Here is a 14,193-nt window from a genome sequence, read left to right as displayed (position 1 = left end):
AGTGATCTTGATAGGTRCATTCTGATTGATGGGGGAGTTTGTCTCCCAAACTGTCACAGGGTTTATAGAGGTGCCACTCAATACCAGTGCTGGAATTGCTTGTCAGAGCACCTGGCTGCAAGAGCAATGGGGATTGGAGACAGAGCTGTAACTTTGTTTTTTCTCTGCTTAATGGCCCCTGCGTCTGACCTGCCTGCTCACTCCTGTTTGTCTGGACCTTAAGGAGGCAGCTGGGATTAAGACTGTCAGAGAATTGTGCTGCTTTAGCATTGGGAGGGCTAATTGTATCGGGGCTGGCAGCATATGACAAGCAGTTGCCTCCAACCAAGTGCACAATAAGAACAAAAAAAATGCTTCAGCAAGCAAAAAGAAAGGTATGGAAGAGTCTGCATTTTTTTGGTTTTATCTGAAAGTAGCATTTTCAAATACACATGTGGAATTATGTTCTTTAGGCCTTCAGTGACTCTCCTTGTAAGATTTGCCACTGCTTCTGTGAATAACAGCGTCAGGATCACGTCTCTTGTGAATTCCTAGGTCAAACTTGCAACTTAACATTCGGTTGTTGGATTTGACTTTATTAACGTGTTGGGATAAAGTTCTAGTCCTGAGCATTGACCTCTGGAGAGTGGCATTGGTTTTAGAGGTCTGCTCTGGGCAGCATTGCCAATGGCAGTGAATTACTGCATGGCCTTCAGAGTGCTGAGCCTGCTGGAGGAACCCGTCCGCTGCTCTGAGAGTGCTCAACTAAATTGCAGATCACCTAGGTGTCATAGTAGGGGGTCTTCTGGAGGCTCCCATTCTCCTCTAATAGTTCTGGAACAATGCCACTGTGAAGCTCGTTTTATTCACTTGGCACTCTCTGTGCTCCATTTCACGTTTTACTTCTGGATGGCAGCATACGCCGTAGGCATGAGGTGGAAGTTTGGAGCCCTCTTTACACTTGGGCTGAGTTAGTGAGAAGCAGGTGTGATTCTGTCAGGCCTTCCTTGCATTTAGTGGCCCTCTTAATCCATTTATAACAGCACTTGTCCAGAAATCTGGTTTGAATGAGCCTGAGATGAATGAATAATGTCAAGCAGTTCAGACGTCAAATATTTGAACAGCTGCATGGGTGTTTTCACTGGCTTTGTGCAGGGAAGCAACACCAGGAAGTTAGACAAGGAGAGTCAGGTTGAAACTGTGGCACCAAACCCCAGCCCATTGGAACTGGCCTCAAAATCCATCCCTGCTTCAGATGAAACAGTTAGAAGCATCTGTGACAGGCTGTTCCTTCTACAGGCTGGCTCTCAGCTGAGCTTTGCATCCTTTTCTTTGGTGTTCTCCTGAAGGCAGTGRCAGTACTGGGATTTATGGATCTTTTGATTCACATTGGGAACATATTTGTGGCTTGAGAGTCCTCCTATATGATTAGGAAAGGAAATTTGCCCTTCTCCCACAGCACATCTTAACCTATGAACTTCTGTATGCCCTCCTCTCTGGTTGGAATGCTACTGTATCAGATCATTCTAGTGTATATCTGGCATCATAACATAAACTGACTGTCCAAACTCTTCCTCTGTGCCCTCTGTGTATTCAGTGGAAGGGATAATGCTCTGTTGGGAGTGCAGTCATTCCTATTGCAGAGTTAGGTTCTGCAAAAGGGCTGCAATAGTATTATCATTATAGATTTAAAAGGGATTTTCTTAAGTACAAAGATTTTGAGAGCAAGGACGTGAGGATTCTGAAGTCAAAGTGCCTTAATATTTGTGAATTGTATCGTAGTAAGCAGATTTTCTGTTCTTAAGCTCTGACCATAAACCACTAGTTGGCTTGAGTGACTTAGAAACAAAATTGATGGAAAGATGTGTGTTTCCTCTGTGCTTGGCATCCTTGCAGACAGAGGGACGCAGGGAGTGATCCCATTTACATTCACTCTTTTGACCCCTTGCTCCCCCCAGGCACTTGTTCCAAGTATTCATTATCTGGCTAACATTCAGATCACCTATGGGACTGGCCAAGGCACAGCTCCAGCTTTGCATGATTTGTGTTTCCCACATCTTCAAAAGAAAAATGAAGACCTGTGTGTCCAAAGTTTATGGCCTTTGAGAAGTGATGGGCTAAAGTAATGCCAGGTTCAGAGGATGGTGTTACTGCAGGTTAAATGCCATGCCTGTAAATTACTACTCCATCGCCCACTGTGACTTCTCAGGCAGCTTTGAAAGACTATCCAGCTTCTTTGACAGGTCTCTCTTAGTACTCTAAATCTTCTCCCAAACATTGTGATGAACTGAAGGATTCAAGATTTACTAGATAAACCATTGCAGCAAGAGAAGGCAGCTCATGACATATGTTGGCTGGCGGCATGCAGCCAGTACATGAAACGCTTTATATGGGGTCTGATAGAAGAAGGTTGCCCCGATGACACTGCCAAGTTGACCTATGAGTATGACTCCTGTACTCCCTGAAGCAGAAGGTAGATGCTGCAATGTCAATGCTAGTTTTGTTAGCTCCAGTAAGAATTAAGGCTGGCAATTACTTTGAAGTAAAAAGTAGTTTATGCTTCTAGGGAAAGGTTAGCCTTAAAATCATTGTCATGCTATGGTTATCACTTGTTAAGGACCTTCTTTATATTCAGAGAATAGAAATATCAAATCCATATAAACAAATTTTATTGGGGGCTTAATGAATCAGCGCATCCGTTCCTAGAGAGTGGCAGTAAAGAACTGTTTCCCTGTGTTGTCCTTGGAAATGAGACCTTCAGCTTGCCCTGCTCTCAGCACAGATGCAGGCTGCTAGAAATACAGCGCACTCTTCTGTGCTGGAAAAGCACGAGTCTGCTGCTGACAGCACAAGCTTGTGTGTGTGTGTTGGTGAGAGGCCAGTAGGCTGAGCAGACTCGGACATCTGCATCAGCAAGAGGGCTTCTCTAAAGCCTGGGAATATCCTCTTTTTTTTCAGACATGCCCCTTATTCAGTATCCCTGCATTATGTTAGCCTATCTTCTGCACTTAGGACCAGGTTCACAGTGCAGAAATCTACCACCTCTGGGGCATTCATACAAAGCTAAGTCTATCTCTGCCTTACTCTTTGTGTGGTTGCAGGTAGGCTGTGCTCCCTGGTCTGCCAGGCACACGCTTAGGTCACCAGCCGTCTGGATGTGCGGGGTCTTTCATGCTCCAGCAGATACTCTCTGTCTGTGAGCCAGGTGTCCACATCCACTGTCTGGACAGTGGGATGCTAAGTGAAGAAGCATACTGGAGGCAGCCAGAGAGAGCAAATTGATATCTGCATAAGTTATGTCCCCAGGCAGCTTAGATCTGCTGCAGAACTGAATGCGAGTGGGGACCTTTCACCACCCTGGGACTCAGGAGATCTTGGATTCATTTCTAACCTCACCGAGAGAGTGTGTCCAGTGCTAGATCCCATAAAGAATAAATGTATGTCTGTCTTAGTTTTCCTTTTATTACTAAACATTAGGCAGTAAATGCCAAGTGGAGGTTCATCTTACTAGGTGTTTGCACACAGACTGGGTTAAAGGAAGCCTGGTTATAATTAGCAATAAAACAGTTAAGAAAGTGCTTGAGGACCAAAATAAATGTATGTATTGCTAGAAAGTGGCAATTCTTACATGGGTCAGTCTTGAGTGAAACAGTGTGCTCTTGCTTTCTGCTGGAGTTGGGACTGGGTTTGTACCTGATTGACACTTGTTAGATGTGCAAGACTCTTGCTGACTTGCACTGGAATTTGCTCACATAAGAAGTGCTTGTAAGGGGCTATTAATAACTGTGGATATTGATGATTTCCTAGAAACAGGCTTATTTTTCTTAAACACTTTATATTGAAAAAGCTAAGCTATGATGCATTCAAAAAAATGCATCATCGTTAATTGTATTTTAGTCTGTGCTCACGCTCTGCATATAGGACAGATTCAGAGTGTTCCAGTGGCCTTCTCTCATGTGCTAGTAGTGGGGTTTTTGTGTTACCCACTTCTGTGAAAAATCATAATCATTGTCTTCTCTGTTTTGCTTTACTTTTTTCTGTCTTTGAGAGAGAGACTTCTAGTGCCTTCCACTTTCAAATAACTTGCATGGAGAGGAAAAGGACAGGAAAGTTTCATTTTCAGTGTTACGGGGCATTTTAGAACATAAAATTCAGGAAGGTGGAGCATTTCTGAGCATTTTCTGTGCAGTCTTTAGAAACTAATCCTTGTGCAGTCTTTGGAGCTGATACCTTTTGTTAGTCTGTTATGAGTAAAGGACAGCCTGCAGACTGGTGCTGCCCCACCGTCCTCAGGAGATCTCCTTCACTTGGTCTCCAGTTCAAATGCTCATCCACATGTTTTATTTCTTCCAGGTTCTGGGTTTATCATGTGCAGCGGCAAGGAGAATCCAGACAGTGACGCTGACCTGGATGTGGATGGGGACGACACACTTGAATACGGGAAACCACAGTATCATTTTTGAAAGGCTCCTGCTGAAAGGGAACCTAGAGGTGCATCTAGTGCTTCAGCTAGCTCTGATACAGCACAGCACAGGGTAATGTTGGCTGGTCTGGGTCCAGCCCTAGTGGAAATGGCAGTATCTTCCTCAGTCACCTTGTTATTTGAACTAGGAGGGATTCTCAGTTACTCCCTTTGAGATCCTTCTGTTCATGCAACACTGCTTCAGACCCAAATGGTGAAAGGTGTAGGAATTGTTGCATGAGATAAAGTTACAGTGTTTTTCTACTGAGTAATTCATAAGCTGTGCTCATTACCAATGATGTCTCCATCCATGCTTTCTCCACATAGATATTTTTTTTTCCCTGCTTCGTTGGTAAGAATATAGTCTCTCTTCCACAAGACATGCAGTTTTCTGACCACTTTATATGCAGAGGTTTTGTGCAGAGTATTTCAAGCACTATTCATCTGTCACTGTTACTGTGAGGCTGCATTTTTGATCCTTTCGTTAGACGGAGCATGGGCAGAGCTACCATAAAGGGCAGTTTCCTGGAATTCCTCCATCCAAGAGCCAGACTGTTTGGTACAGCTCTAAGGAGAGCTGTAGGCAAGCTTTCTCTGCCCCACAGCAGCATCCTACAAGGGTATTAGGCAGACATAGACTCATCAGCTGTGATGCAGAAGAATGTATAGCTCTAAATGGGATTTTATTGAAATCTGTACCAGCCTTTCAGACTGAAGCCCCAGTCCTTCGCTGGTAAAAGATTTCTGTAGCTCAAATAGAAATAGTGGAGTTGTGCGAGTTACCCTTGCAGAGGCTGAGGAATTTGTTTCTCCTTCTAAGAGCTATGCCTTCACATTGCTGTCTTTGGATCTGTCTGTATCCTTCAATCTAGAACAAAATTTTGATCCAGAATTTAAAAGCGTGTCCCTCCATGGATACCAGTCGCTCTTCTTTTGAGGTGCTCCCAGTTGGAGTGAATTTGCTCTGTATCCCAGATAATGTCCCAGCCACCTCAGAAGCAGAGTGCCTGCCCGCTGTCTGCAGCAAGGCTGTATGTTCCTTAACCCCCTTGTGCTCAGGTACACCGAGGCAGACGTTATCCCTTGCACTGGGGAAGAGCCAGGTGAAGCCAAAGAGAGGGAGGCGCTCCGCGGTGCTGTTTTAAAGTAAGTGCTGTGCCTTTCTAATTTGCTTTCATTATACTTGGGGAATCTGAATTTGTGGAAAATGTCTGCTCATTTTTAAGTGCAAGAGTCACAACAAGGAAGACTTACCAAGAAGCAGGGCTGTAACAGGGCTGAATTTCTACCCATGCAGCCTCCTTGTAAAAGCCTCCCTGCTCATTCTCCGTCACCTTGACCACCCTAGTGGCCCACCAGCTTTGTTTTCTCCCAGAACAGTGCCAGACAGAAGCTGTATTCTGGCCAAGGAGAAACTGTGCTGCACTAGGGCCCTATGCTTTACCATGTTTCCTGATGAAATGTGGCCTCTTAATAAAAACACATACAACATGATGCCATCTGAATCTTGTTCAGTGTATTAGGAGTCTGGCCCCTAGGGTATGACTTCACCTCATCCCATTATGTTCTGAGGGACAGACAAACTAATCCCTTTGGATTCAGCTCCAGGGCATGGGCAGGCCTGGGCAGGATGTGTGCGCTGCCCACATACATAAGTGTAGAATGTAGGCAGCCCATGTTCAGGGCACTTGGGGAAGCATTTCAGGCAAATAAAATGAGTCTTAACAAGGAGCTAGGATTGCTTTCCAAGCCCTCTGCCCTGCATAAAACAGGGTTTAAATTACCCCTCTRTCTCTTTGACTGAGTGATCCTGTGAGGTCAAGGTTGAAGTGATTGATAGAGCAGTGAAATGAAGTTTTCTTACTGCTTAGCCTGTCACAAACACTAGTTCAAAATTAAGTTCCACTCCATAGAAATGTGAGATTTGCCACACTGGATCCAAACCATTCATCCATTCGATGCTTTGCTAACAGTGCTAGTCCTCAGGCAGCACCTCAAAAATGCTGAAGCTCCTTCACAACCAGGAAAGTAGGATTGTAGCAGGAGGATATGCAGGCATCCCTTGTTAGTGGCTATGGACACTTAGTGCTTGGTGAGATGACTGAGGACTGGAGGCCAGGAGACCTGGATCCTTTATGACTCTCACACTAAAACATTGTTGTGCTGTCTGGACAAAGTCCTTGCACGTGTCCTGGACTCATTTGCCCATCTCTAAAACAGTAGTGAAGGTGTTGCTTGTAAAGCGCTTTGAAATTCTGGCAAGCTTCTATAGAAATGCAACAGGGTTAGCTGATGGCCTGAAGCATGAGCCTAGATTATCTTTTGAGTGTAACTCTCTTAGCTCACAGAGCTAAAGTGTTTCATAGTCACAAGTACCCAGGCTGTTCAGAAGATTCCTTTCTCTTCCTGCCTCTGTTACTGGCTTGCAAGTGAATGGGCAGGGCCATAAGTTCTCTGCACTTCAATGCTGTTCTTCAGTGGGAAGTAGTAAAGGATGGGGCCTATGATGTGCAGCTATTCTGCAGAAACTGCTGCAACACAGACACATTCTCTTCACTTGTAAGGCTTTCATTTTTGAAATTATGGCTTCAACAATGAGCCTTAGGTCACAGACAGACACTGTTTGAATCCCAAGCCTTCACTCGGCATGACACCTCCCCCATGTCATTCAGCAGGGGTCACAGCTAGAAAAGCAGGTTCTGGGTACATTGGTGGACACAGCACAGAAGCACCTTCTGCAGCAGGCCAACTGCTCACATTTGGTGCCTTGACTGTTGAATAGAGGTACTGAGAGAGATGTGTGCAGACTGGTGGGTGGAAGGGCCAGCTTTTTTCAAGCAGTGAAGTTTTCCATGTCCAACCTTTAGCATTCTTCCCTTTTCTCTTTCAGTGGTGGCACACCCAGTACTCGAATAACGCCAGAGTTTTCTAAATGGGCCAGCGACGGTGAGTGTTACACATATAAATTATTCATCCTCATGCTACAGGAGGGCAGGTAGACGTTCCGTATCTTCTGACTGCCAATACCATAGTTGAAAACGGTAGTTGCAAATGTACTTGTGCAGCACCAGCAAATGTGTATTTACAGGCATGTACACAATTGCACTATCCTTTTGAACCTTTACAGTGCAGCCAACTGCATGCAGTGGCATCTGGGAGAAATCCCAAAAACTCAACAGACTGAATTCTGCACCTCTTGGTGCGAAGAGATGCTCCCCTTTTATTGGATAGAGGCACAGAGAGAGGATTTAAGATGTGTACAAAGCTAGTGTCAAGATCAGACCTCTAGTCACCTGGTTCCAGTCCAGTGTTTGGCCCAAGAGCTCACATGTGTTTCCTGAATAGCATTACCTGTGTAATAATCTGCATTCAAAGAGCACTGGTGACTGCTTGGCCCAGCGTGTCTGTGCTCCAGCCAGTAATTATGGTARCCAGTGCAGCTTGTCTCTGGAGAGGGAACTTCAGGGCTCGTTGCAGTTTTGCACTGCTCTCTGAGCTGTAGTAGGACACACTGAAAAGGCAGCTGAGCAGTAACTGGTACAGTGATAAGAGGTAGGGATTGCATTGACCTGCTGTCTTGTCACTGAAAGACAAACTGCTGTTTCACAGAAGGACACGTCAGAGCTTGACTCTGTGGTGGAATTGTTCAGCTGCTGGGGGTTTGAACTACGTAGGCACCAGTTCCTTTTTTCCAGTCAGCTTCTTATCTTCCCTTCTTTAAAAGGGATTCTAGAGACTTGCCACAATCTGATATGTAGGTCTTGTCCTTGCTACCCTCTGTATGGCAAGAGAAGCCTATAGCTCTAAAGCCTGCACATTTAGGATGGGAACTCTGGGATCAGTCCTACTAGTGACCCATAGTAGAGACTACAGAGCTAATGAGTGGCTGTGAAATTGCACCTTTGCTTCCATTATTTGAAAGCTCATAGAATTCACTGGTATTTTTTAAACCTATATAAGTGCTGCTTTGTTTTATTTAATGCCAGTAGCACTGGAAGTGTAAGCAGCAACGCTGTGGAAATATGAGAATAATAAAACCTGGCACTTTCCAGCTGTAGATGCCAATCCATTTCCAGAGCTGGGCAGTGCAGTTCCAGCTCCCCTAGGAAGGGAACTGAAGCTCAGCGACCTGAAGAGCCTTGTCCCAATGATTCTGTTCCCTGTTCTGTTACTGTAATGCTTTGGGCATTTGATTTCCAGCCTTGAAAGTACCTGTGAAACATAACTGCTTGTCAGTGGGAAGGGGGGTTGGGTRGAACCAGTTTTGCCAAGGGCATGATCATTAAGTGAAGAGCATAGGATGTCTATTGCAGCCATTTTCTTCTACAGGATAGGCAATCACACTTATTTTCTATGATGTAGGATTGCTCACTTGTAGGTGTGTTCTGCTTCAGTAACTACAGCCACAGAGGTGGTGGAGAAGCAGCCCTGATGGCACTTCCTATGAGCTCCCTTTTCCTTGTGTCTTTTACCTAAAGCAGCAGTGCTGAACCTACAGCCCAGGGGCTGATCTCCAGGGCAGTTCATCTGGCTCATTTCTGACTGTCATCTTTCCTGCAGGCTCGCATCCCCTCTAATGTTGGGGAGAGCTATGGGAATGCTGGTGGAGAAGAGAGCTGTGAGCAGACTGTTCCTATCAGTACTGGCATGCATCTTTCTCCCTGCCTGTGTCTGAGGAATCTCAGAAAAAGGGGACAGCTGAGAGCAGGCTGTGGGCTGGATGGATTTGCTCCAGACCTACCTCTCTGGAGGTATACTCTGGCGTGGAAGCTGCATCAAACCTCTTTGAATTAAATCCTAGCTTAAACAACTGGCAAATCTGCAATGTTCAGTCAGTATGAAGTAAGGAGAGGTTGGGGATTGAATCTTCAGCCCTGAATCATAGAAGCATGCTGTCCAGAGAGAAGGTCTTTCTGCCAGATGGGRACACATAGCATCAGTCTCTTCTCTCTCTTTCTGAGAATTGACATGAAAATGACTCATCAGGGTCCTCTGCTTATGCACCTGTAACTCGCTCAGACTGTATCTAAATGCTCAAAAGTTCTTTTACTAATTTGGTTGTTCTTCCCTCAACAGAAATGCCCTCAACAAGTAATGGTGAGAGCAGTAAACAGGAGACCATGCAGAAGACCTGTAAGAACAGTGACATTGAAAAGTGAGTGTAAATTGGATAGCTTTCCTTTTTCTTTGTTTTAGGGACCATAGTGGCCTATCTGGAGCTCCCAGAAGCAGTGCTATTCTGAGGGATAGGCATGTTTGAAGCTTTCACCACTGAGAGGGAAAGTTTTGCTCATGTGTGAAGCCTGAGCTTTGGGCTAATGGTGTCCTGACCTGCCGCTGCTGTGTCCACAGGGGGCTGTGGCATTCCCCCTGCCCCCAAATATCTGGATAGACAGTTAACAGGTGACAAGTAATAAAGAGCAGCTTCCGAACAGTTTATCTATTGTATATTACCTTCTTTTAAACTGTATAAATAGATCCATGCTTCTCGCTATATTCTAGGTACTACAGGTTTTCAAAATAAGTTGTAAGGTGCATAAAAACCTAGACTAGAGTTAGGACTTTGGGCAGGAGGTGAAGACTCAAACCCACTGTACCCAAAGAAAAACAATTGGCTTGCAGAGCTGTACTTGCAATTCTTGATTCTTCCTGCAAGACATAACCTGTAAATGTATCCGCGTGATCATCCTTTTACTGGAGAAGTGACTCATCATTGTCTCTTGGCTCTTGAGAGCAGTTCCCCACATTGCCTCTGTTCTGTCTTTTCCATGGTACCTGCATGTTCCACCCTCCATTTCTCCAGCCAGGGGGATTCTGGCAGTCCCATAACTTGCCGGGAGGCTCACTGAGGGAATTTCTCTTCCTTTTGGGTCCAGATGATGTCTTTGCATGATTGCTAACAGAAGTATGTCTCTTACAGTACTGACTGTGTTGTACCTGCAGCCATTCCAGTTGATTCTGAAGTTTGAGTCCCAGTGTTTGACTGTATAATAGCACAGGTGTTCCTGGTTATCTCCTTATCTTTTCCCTTTCTGCTAGCTGGATATCCTGCAACCTAGTGTAGCATAAACAACTGTTTTTTCCATACTGTGTAACAGCCTCTTTCCTTGGCTTCCTCCCGTAAGCTGCTAGGCCCTCTTGCTAATCCAAGCCCAAAACTACAGGCTCGCTCTTTTACCATGGACTGTGTTAATTAATTTTTTTTGAGAGAATTGATTATTGCCTGAAATAAATGTTGCCTGTACAGCAAGCAAGAAACAAAGCAGCTTGAATGAGATGGAAGCAAAGAAACATCATGGGATTTAAGCAGAGACAGTGTTTATATTTTGGGAGTGAGGTCCACTGATAACTGGGAATGGGGAAAATCTGGTATTGAAATTAACAAATAACTTTCTGTAAAATCACCTTAATGTAGTTTGTTCTCATCCTGACTCCAGGGATTGCATCCCTTGAACATTTGGGGATCTCCAGCAGTTCAGGAAGCCTTGCAAAGCTATGTTTGCAGTCAGGTGTTAACTGAGGAAACTCCCTGCTGCATGGGAAACATTAACACTGCCTCATGGTCTTGGCACTTTCTTTATACCAAGCCTTTCTATTGGCATACCTCAAACATGGGTTTTCTGCTGTTTGACACTTCTCAGTGAGCAGAACTTGGCCAAAGACCACTGAGTTTGGGAGCTGGCAGATCAGTGCGGAAGGTTTGTCCTTAGGGTGAGCCGTTGCATGTTGTCTTGGTGGCAGGGACTCGAGGACACGCATATGCCTTCTGTCCTCATCTGTCAGCCTCTCTCAGCCACTGTGTGGCTTCCCTTTGGGCCTCCTGCCTGTCAGCCCAACAGCCCTCCTCCCTCCCAGATCCACTCCTATTGAAAATCTTTAAACTGCAGGAGCTGAAAGGATTTGACATTTTCCAGAACACTTGAGCTCAAGTGATAAAATTGACATAGCTTTAATAATCTGATCAAAGAGGCTTTAGCTAGCACCTTTTGAAGGATCCCAGAATCCTTTCCAAACAACGCTCGTGCCAACTCCACTGTGAAGTGGGGGGAGTGTGTGTGTGTGTGTGTGTGTGCGTGCATGCGCATGCGCCTTGCTCCACAATAACCTTGCCCTGCTAAAGCCTCAGTTCTGCAAAAGGTGCAAAAGGTCAGCAAAACCCAATAGAAATTACAGGAAAAGCCTTAGTGTCTTGCTGAGTCTTTCCAATAATCTTGATTTTGAAAGTAGCGGGGAGAGCTTTTTATTTAAAGGCCTTTATTTCGCTGACATTCAGAAGGCAAGATGGTGTTTCAGGAGGAGGATTCCGAACTGCTTTTTTTTCCCCCCCTTCTTTCCTTTGAGATATGTGCGTGATAAATAGTTTCTGTCCTGCCATTGAAGGAGTCTGAATGCTCTGTGTGCTTGTCTGTGTAGAGGGGTTCTGTTAAATTAATTGATAACAGGGATCAGAGCTAGAAGCCTACAGAAAAGGAGGGGGGAAGGGTTTCATACTGTCTGGCTGCTTCCCACTCCACTGCTGAGCCATGATATATGGTGACCCAGCCCAACAGGCTAAATTGATTCATCTCCAGTTCCTGTTTCTTAATCTGGAGCTAAATTGGTTTCATTTTTCTTGTTTTGGGTGGCGTTTGCAGGAAGTTTTTGGCAGCATCACTTTACGCTATTGTTTGTAACTTTAATTTTTGCTTTTAAATGTGAACGTTATTGATTGGCATGTTAAACCCTGTGTAGCATCTGATTAGCATTTTTAAAAGTGTTCAGAAGCACATGGTTTACCACCTGTGTCAGCCGTGCTCTCCATTTAGAACAAGGGGTAATAGAGTTAGCAGTGATTCCACGTATCGATCCTGCTTTCGTAAGAATGACATTCCTTCCCCCCACCCCTCTTCCAAAAATAAGTCTAGGCAAGGAGATGGGTTTTTTTAATACAACAGAGCAAACCATTCTTATTCTGGCATGCAGCCGAAGTTCTTTGCTTGAAAGTTAATGGAATCTCAACTCAGACTTTCTTAGAAGAGTCTCTTTTGTGCAGAATGACTAGACGGGGTTGGGGGGAAGTCTATGCCAAATCCGCTGCTCCTCACACCATGGCAGGTCTTTGATATCTCAGGCAGGTTTCTCACTGTTGACCTCATCTGTGTTATGTTTAAACTTCAGATAGCAGCCGCAGGTAATGAGGGACTTGGTTTTGGTCCCAGCTCTCTTTTCGCAGCACTGCAGGGTTTCTCGGCTTTGGTAAGCTTTTCTAGCCTTGTGCGTCAGTGCCAATGCGAAGCACCTGGGAGTGTGATGATTACTGCTGAAGGCTTGTGGGGAGAGAGGTGTCTTGTGGGAGGTGGTGGCTGAGGTCCTAAGCAGATGGGCAGAGCTCAGCTGGTGAAACGCTTCCCCGGCTGGACTCACGGGGCAGCTTTGCAGCGGCCGTGGAGAGATTAGCCGGTCCCTGAGCACTTAGACATCTGCCCCGACTCCTCCACGAGCAGTGGAGCCAGCGCTGCTGTGTGCGGAGGGCGGCTGCACGCCACCCAAGCGCCGTCCCTGCGAACGCCTTCCTCCCTCCCTGCCTCCCCGGCACGCGCGGCTCCCTCCCGCGGTGCCGCCCGTGGGACCTGGTGCCATTTTGAAACCAAGGCTCCCCGGGGTTAAAAGCCAGCATTTTAATTCAGAGTGCCAATGTTCAATTTTGCTTTCTGCCACCAAACGAGATTGCAGGCCAGCGAAAGAGCCTGGGTTAGTGGCCCACTGGGTCACCTCCCATTTGTTTTCCTCAATTTTGTGTTGTCATAAATTCATTCCAGCCCGTTGTGGTTGATCAGTTTATCTCCGCCGGGGCAGGGAGCGCTGCTAGCATGATATATGACACGAAACATTGTAGCCAGCCTCTCCATGAATCACTCCAGCTGGTCGGTGTCAGCCTGAAAGCAAACAGGGCCCGGCCGCTGAGTGTTGACTACGATGAGCTCAGTATGGGAAGAGACATGACGTATGAATGTTTATTTAATAATTCTCTAATATTTCCAGCGGAGTGTGGCTGTGCCTTCTGAGGTGGGGTGGAGGGAGGGGAGGTTGAAGAGGGAAACTCTAATCTGTTGGGGTGGGTCATAAATCAGGCAGACAACATCATTAATCAGGGATGGAGCAAAACTGGAAGGAGGTGGGACTGGAGCTGCCATCCTTGGTGGGAAGGGGGCTGTGCTCTTTCTTTTCTTAAAACAAATCTTGTTTCTGATTCTACTTGGCCCCAGCAGCGCTGCCCGCATAATAGCAAATGCGGACGCAAAGCTGGTTAAGTGAGTACGCTACCTTTGCTGTAAACCTCGCGATATAAGCCCGCCAAGCATTAAATCCCTTTATAATTATCTTCTTTATATAACACTTCATGCTCATCATGCTTCATCGAATGAGATGCTTGTTGGGTTAAAAAGAGGGTTTTAGAAACAAAAAGCGATTGTATTTGTTTTATTTTTCTTGTCTCTTCTTCCCTCCCCTTCCCCCCACCTTACCTCTTTCCAAAACAGCCTTTCTGAAAGCATCTGCTCCATAGGGGCTCTGGTGCTGTAGCAAGTGAAGGAGTATCACTTAAAATTTAAACAAAGTTTAGGGTGATCTCCTTGTGCCAAGAGTCTAATGTGCGAGAGCAGTACGTGAGGTGGCAGCATCTCGCTCTCGGGGACTCTGCGCCCAGGCAGACATGTCGAGATTGGAGCAGAATGGGTGTGAAGCCAGAGGATTAGCGTAGGCCTAAAAGGGAG

General features: G+C 45.7%; 1 protein-coding gene across 4 annotated transcripts in view; it reads left to right on the top strand.

Moving 5' to 3' along the window:
- RNF220 (ring finger protein 220) overlaps positions 1 to 14,193 on the top strand; it is a 240,782-nt gene that overhangs the window by 200,942 nt on the left and 25,647 nt on the right. For all 4 annotated transcript variants that reach the window (XM_026086715.1, XM_026086714.1, XM_026086712.1 and 1 more), the window contains 4 exons: positions 4,333 to 4,429; positions 5,501 to 5,587; positions 7,332 to 7,387; positions 9,518 to 9,596. In XM_026086715.1, coding sequence (XP_025942500.1) covers positions 4,333 to 4,429; positions 5,501 to 5,587; positions 7,332 to 7,387; positions 9,518 to 9,596 — 319 coding nt within the window. The remainder of the gene's footprint in view (positions 1 to 4,332; positions 4,430 to 5,500; positions 5,588 to 7,331; positions 7,388 to 9,517; positions 9,597 to 14,193) is intronic.

This window comes from Apteryx rowi, unplaced genomic scaffold (assembly GCF_003343035.1).
Source record: "Apteryx rowi isolate R43461 unplaced genomic scaffold, aptRow1 scaffold_7, whole genome shotgun sequence".
Lineage (NCBI taxonomy): Eukaryota > Metazoa > Chordata > Aves > Apterygiformes > Apterygidae > Apteryx > Apteryx rowi.
The sequence above is the reverse complement of the archived record's forward strand: the minus strand, read 5'-3'. Positions and strand labels throughout refer to the sequence as shown.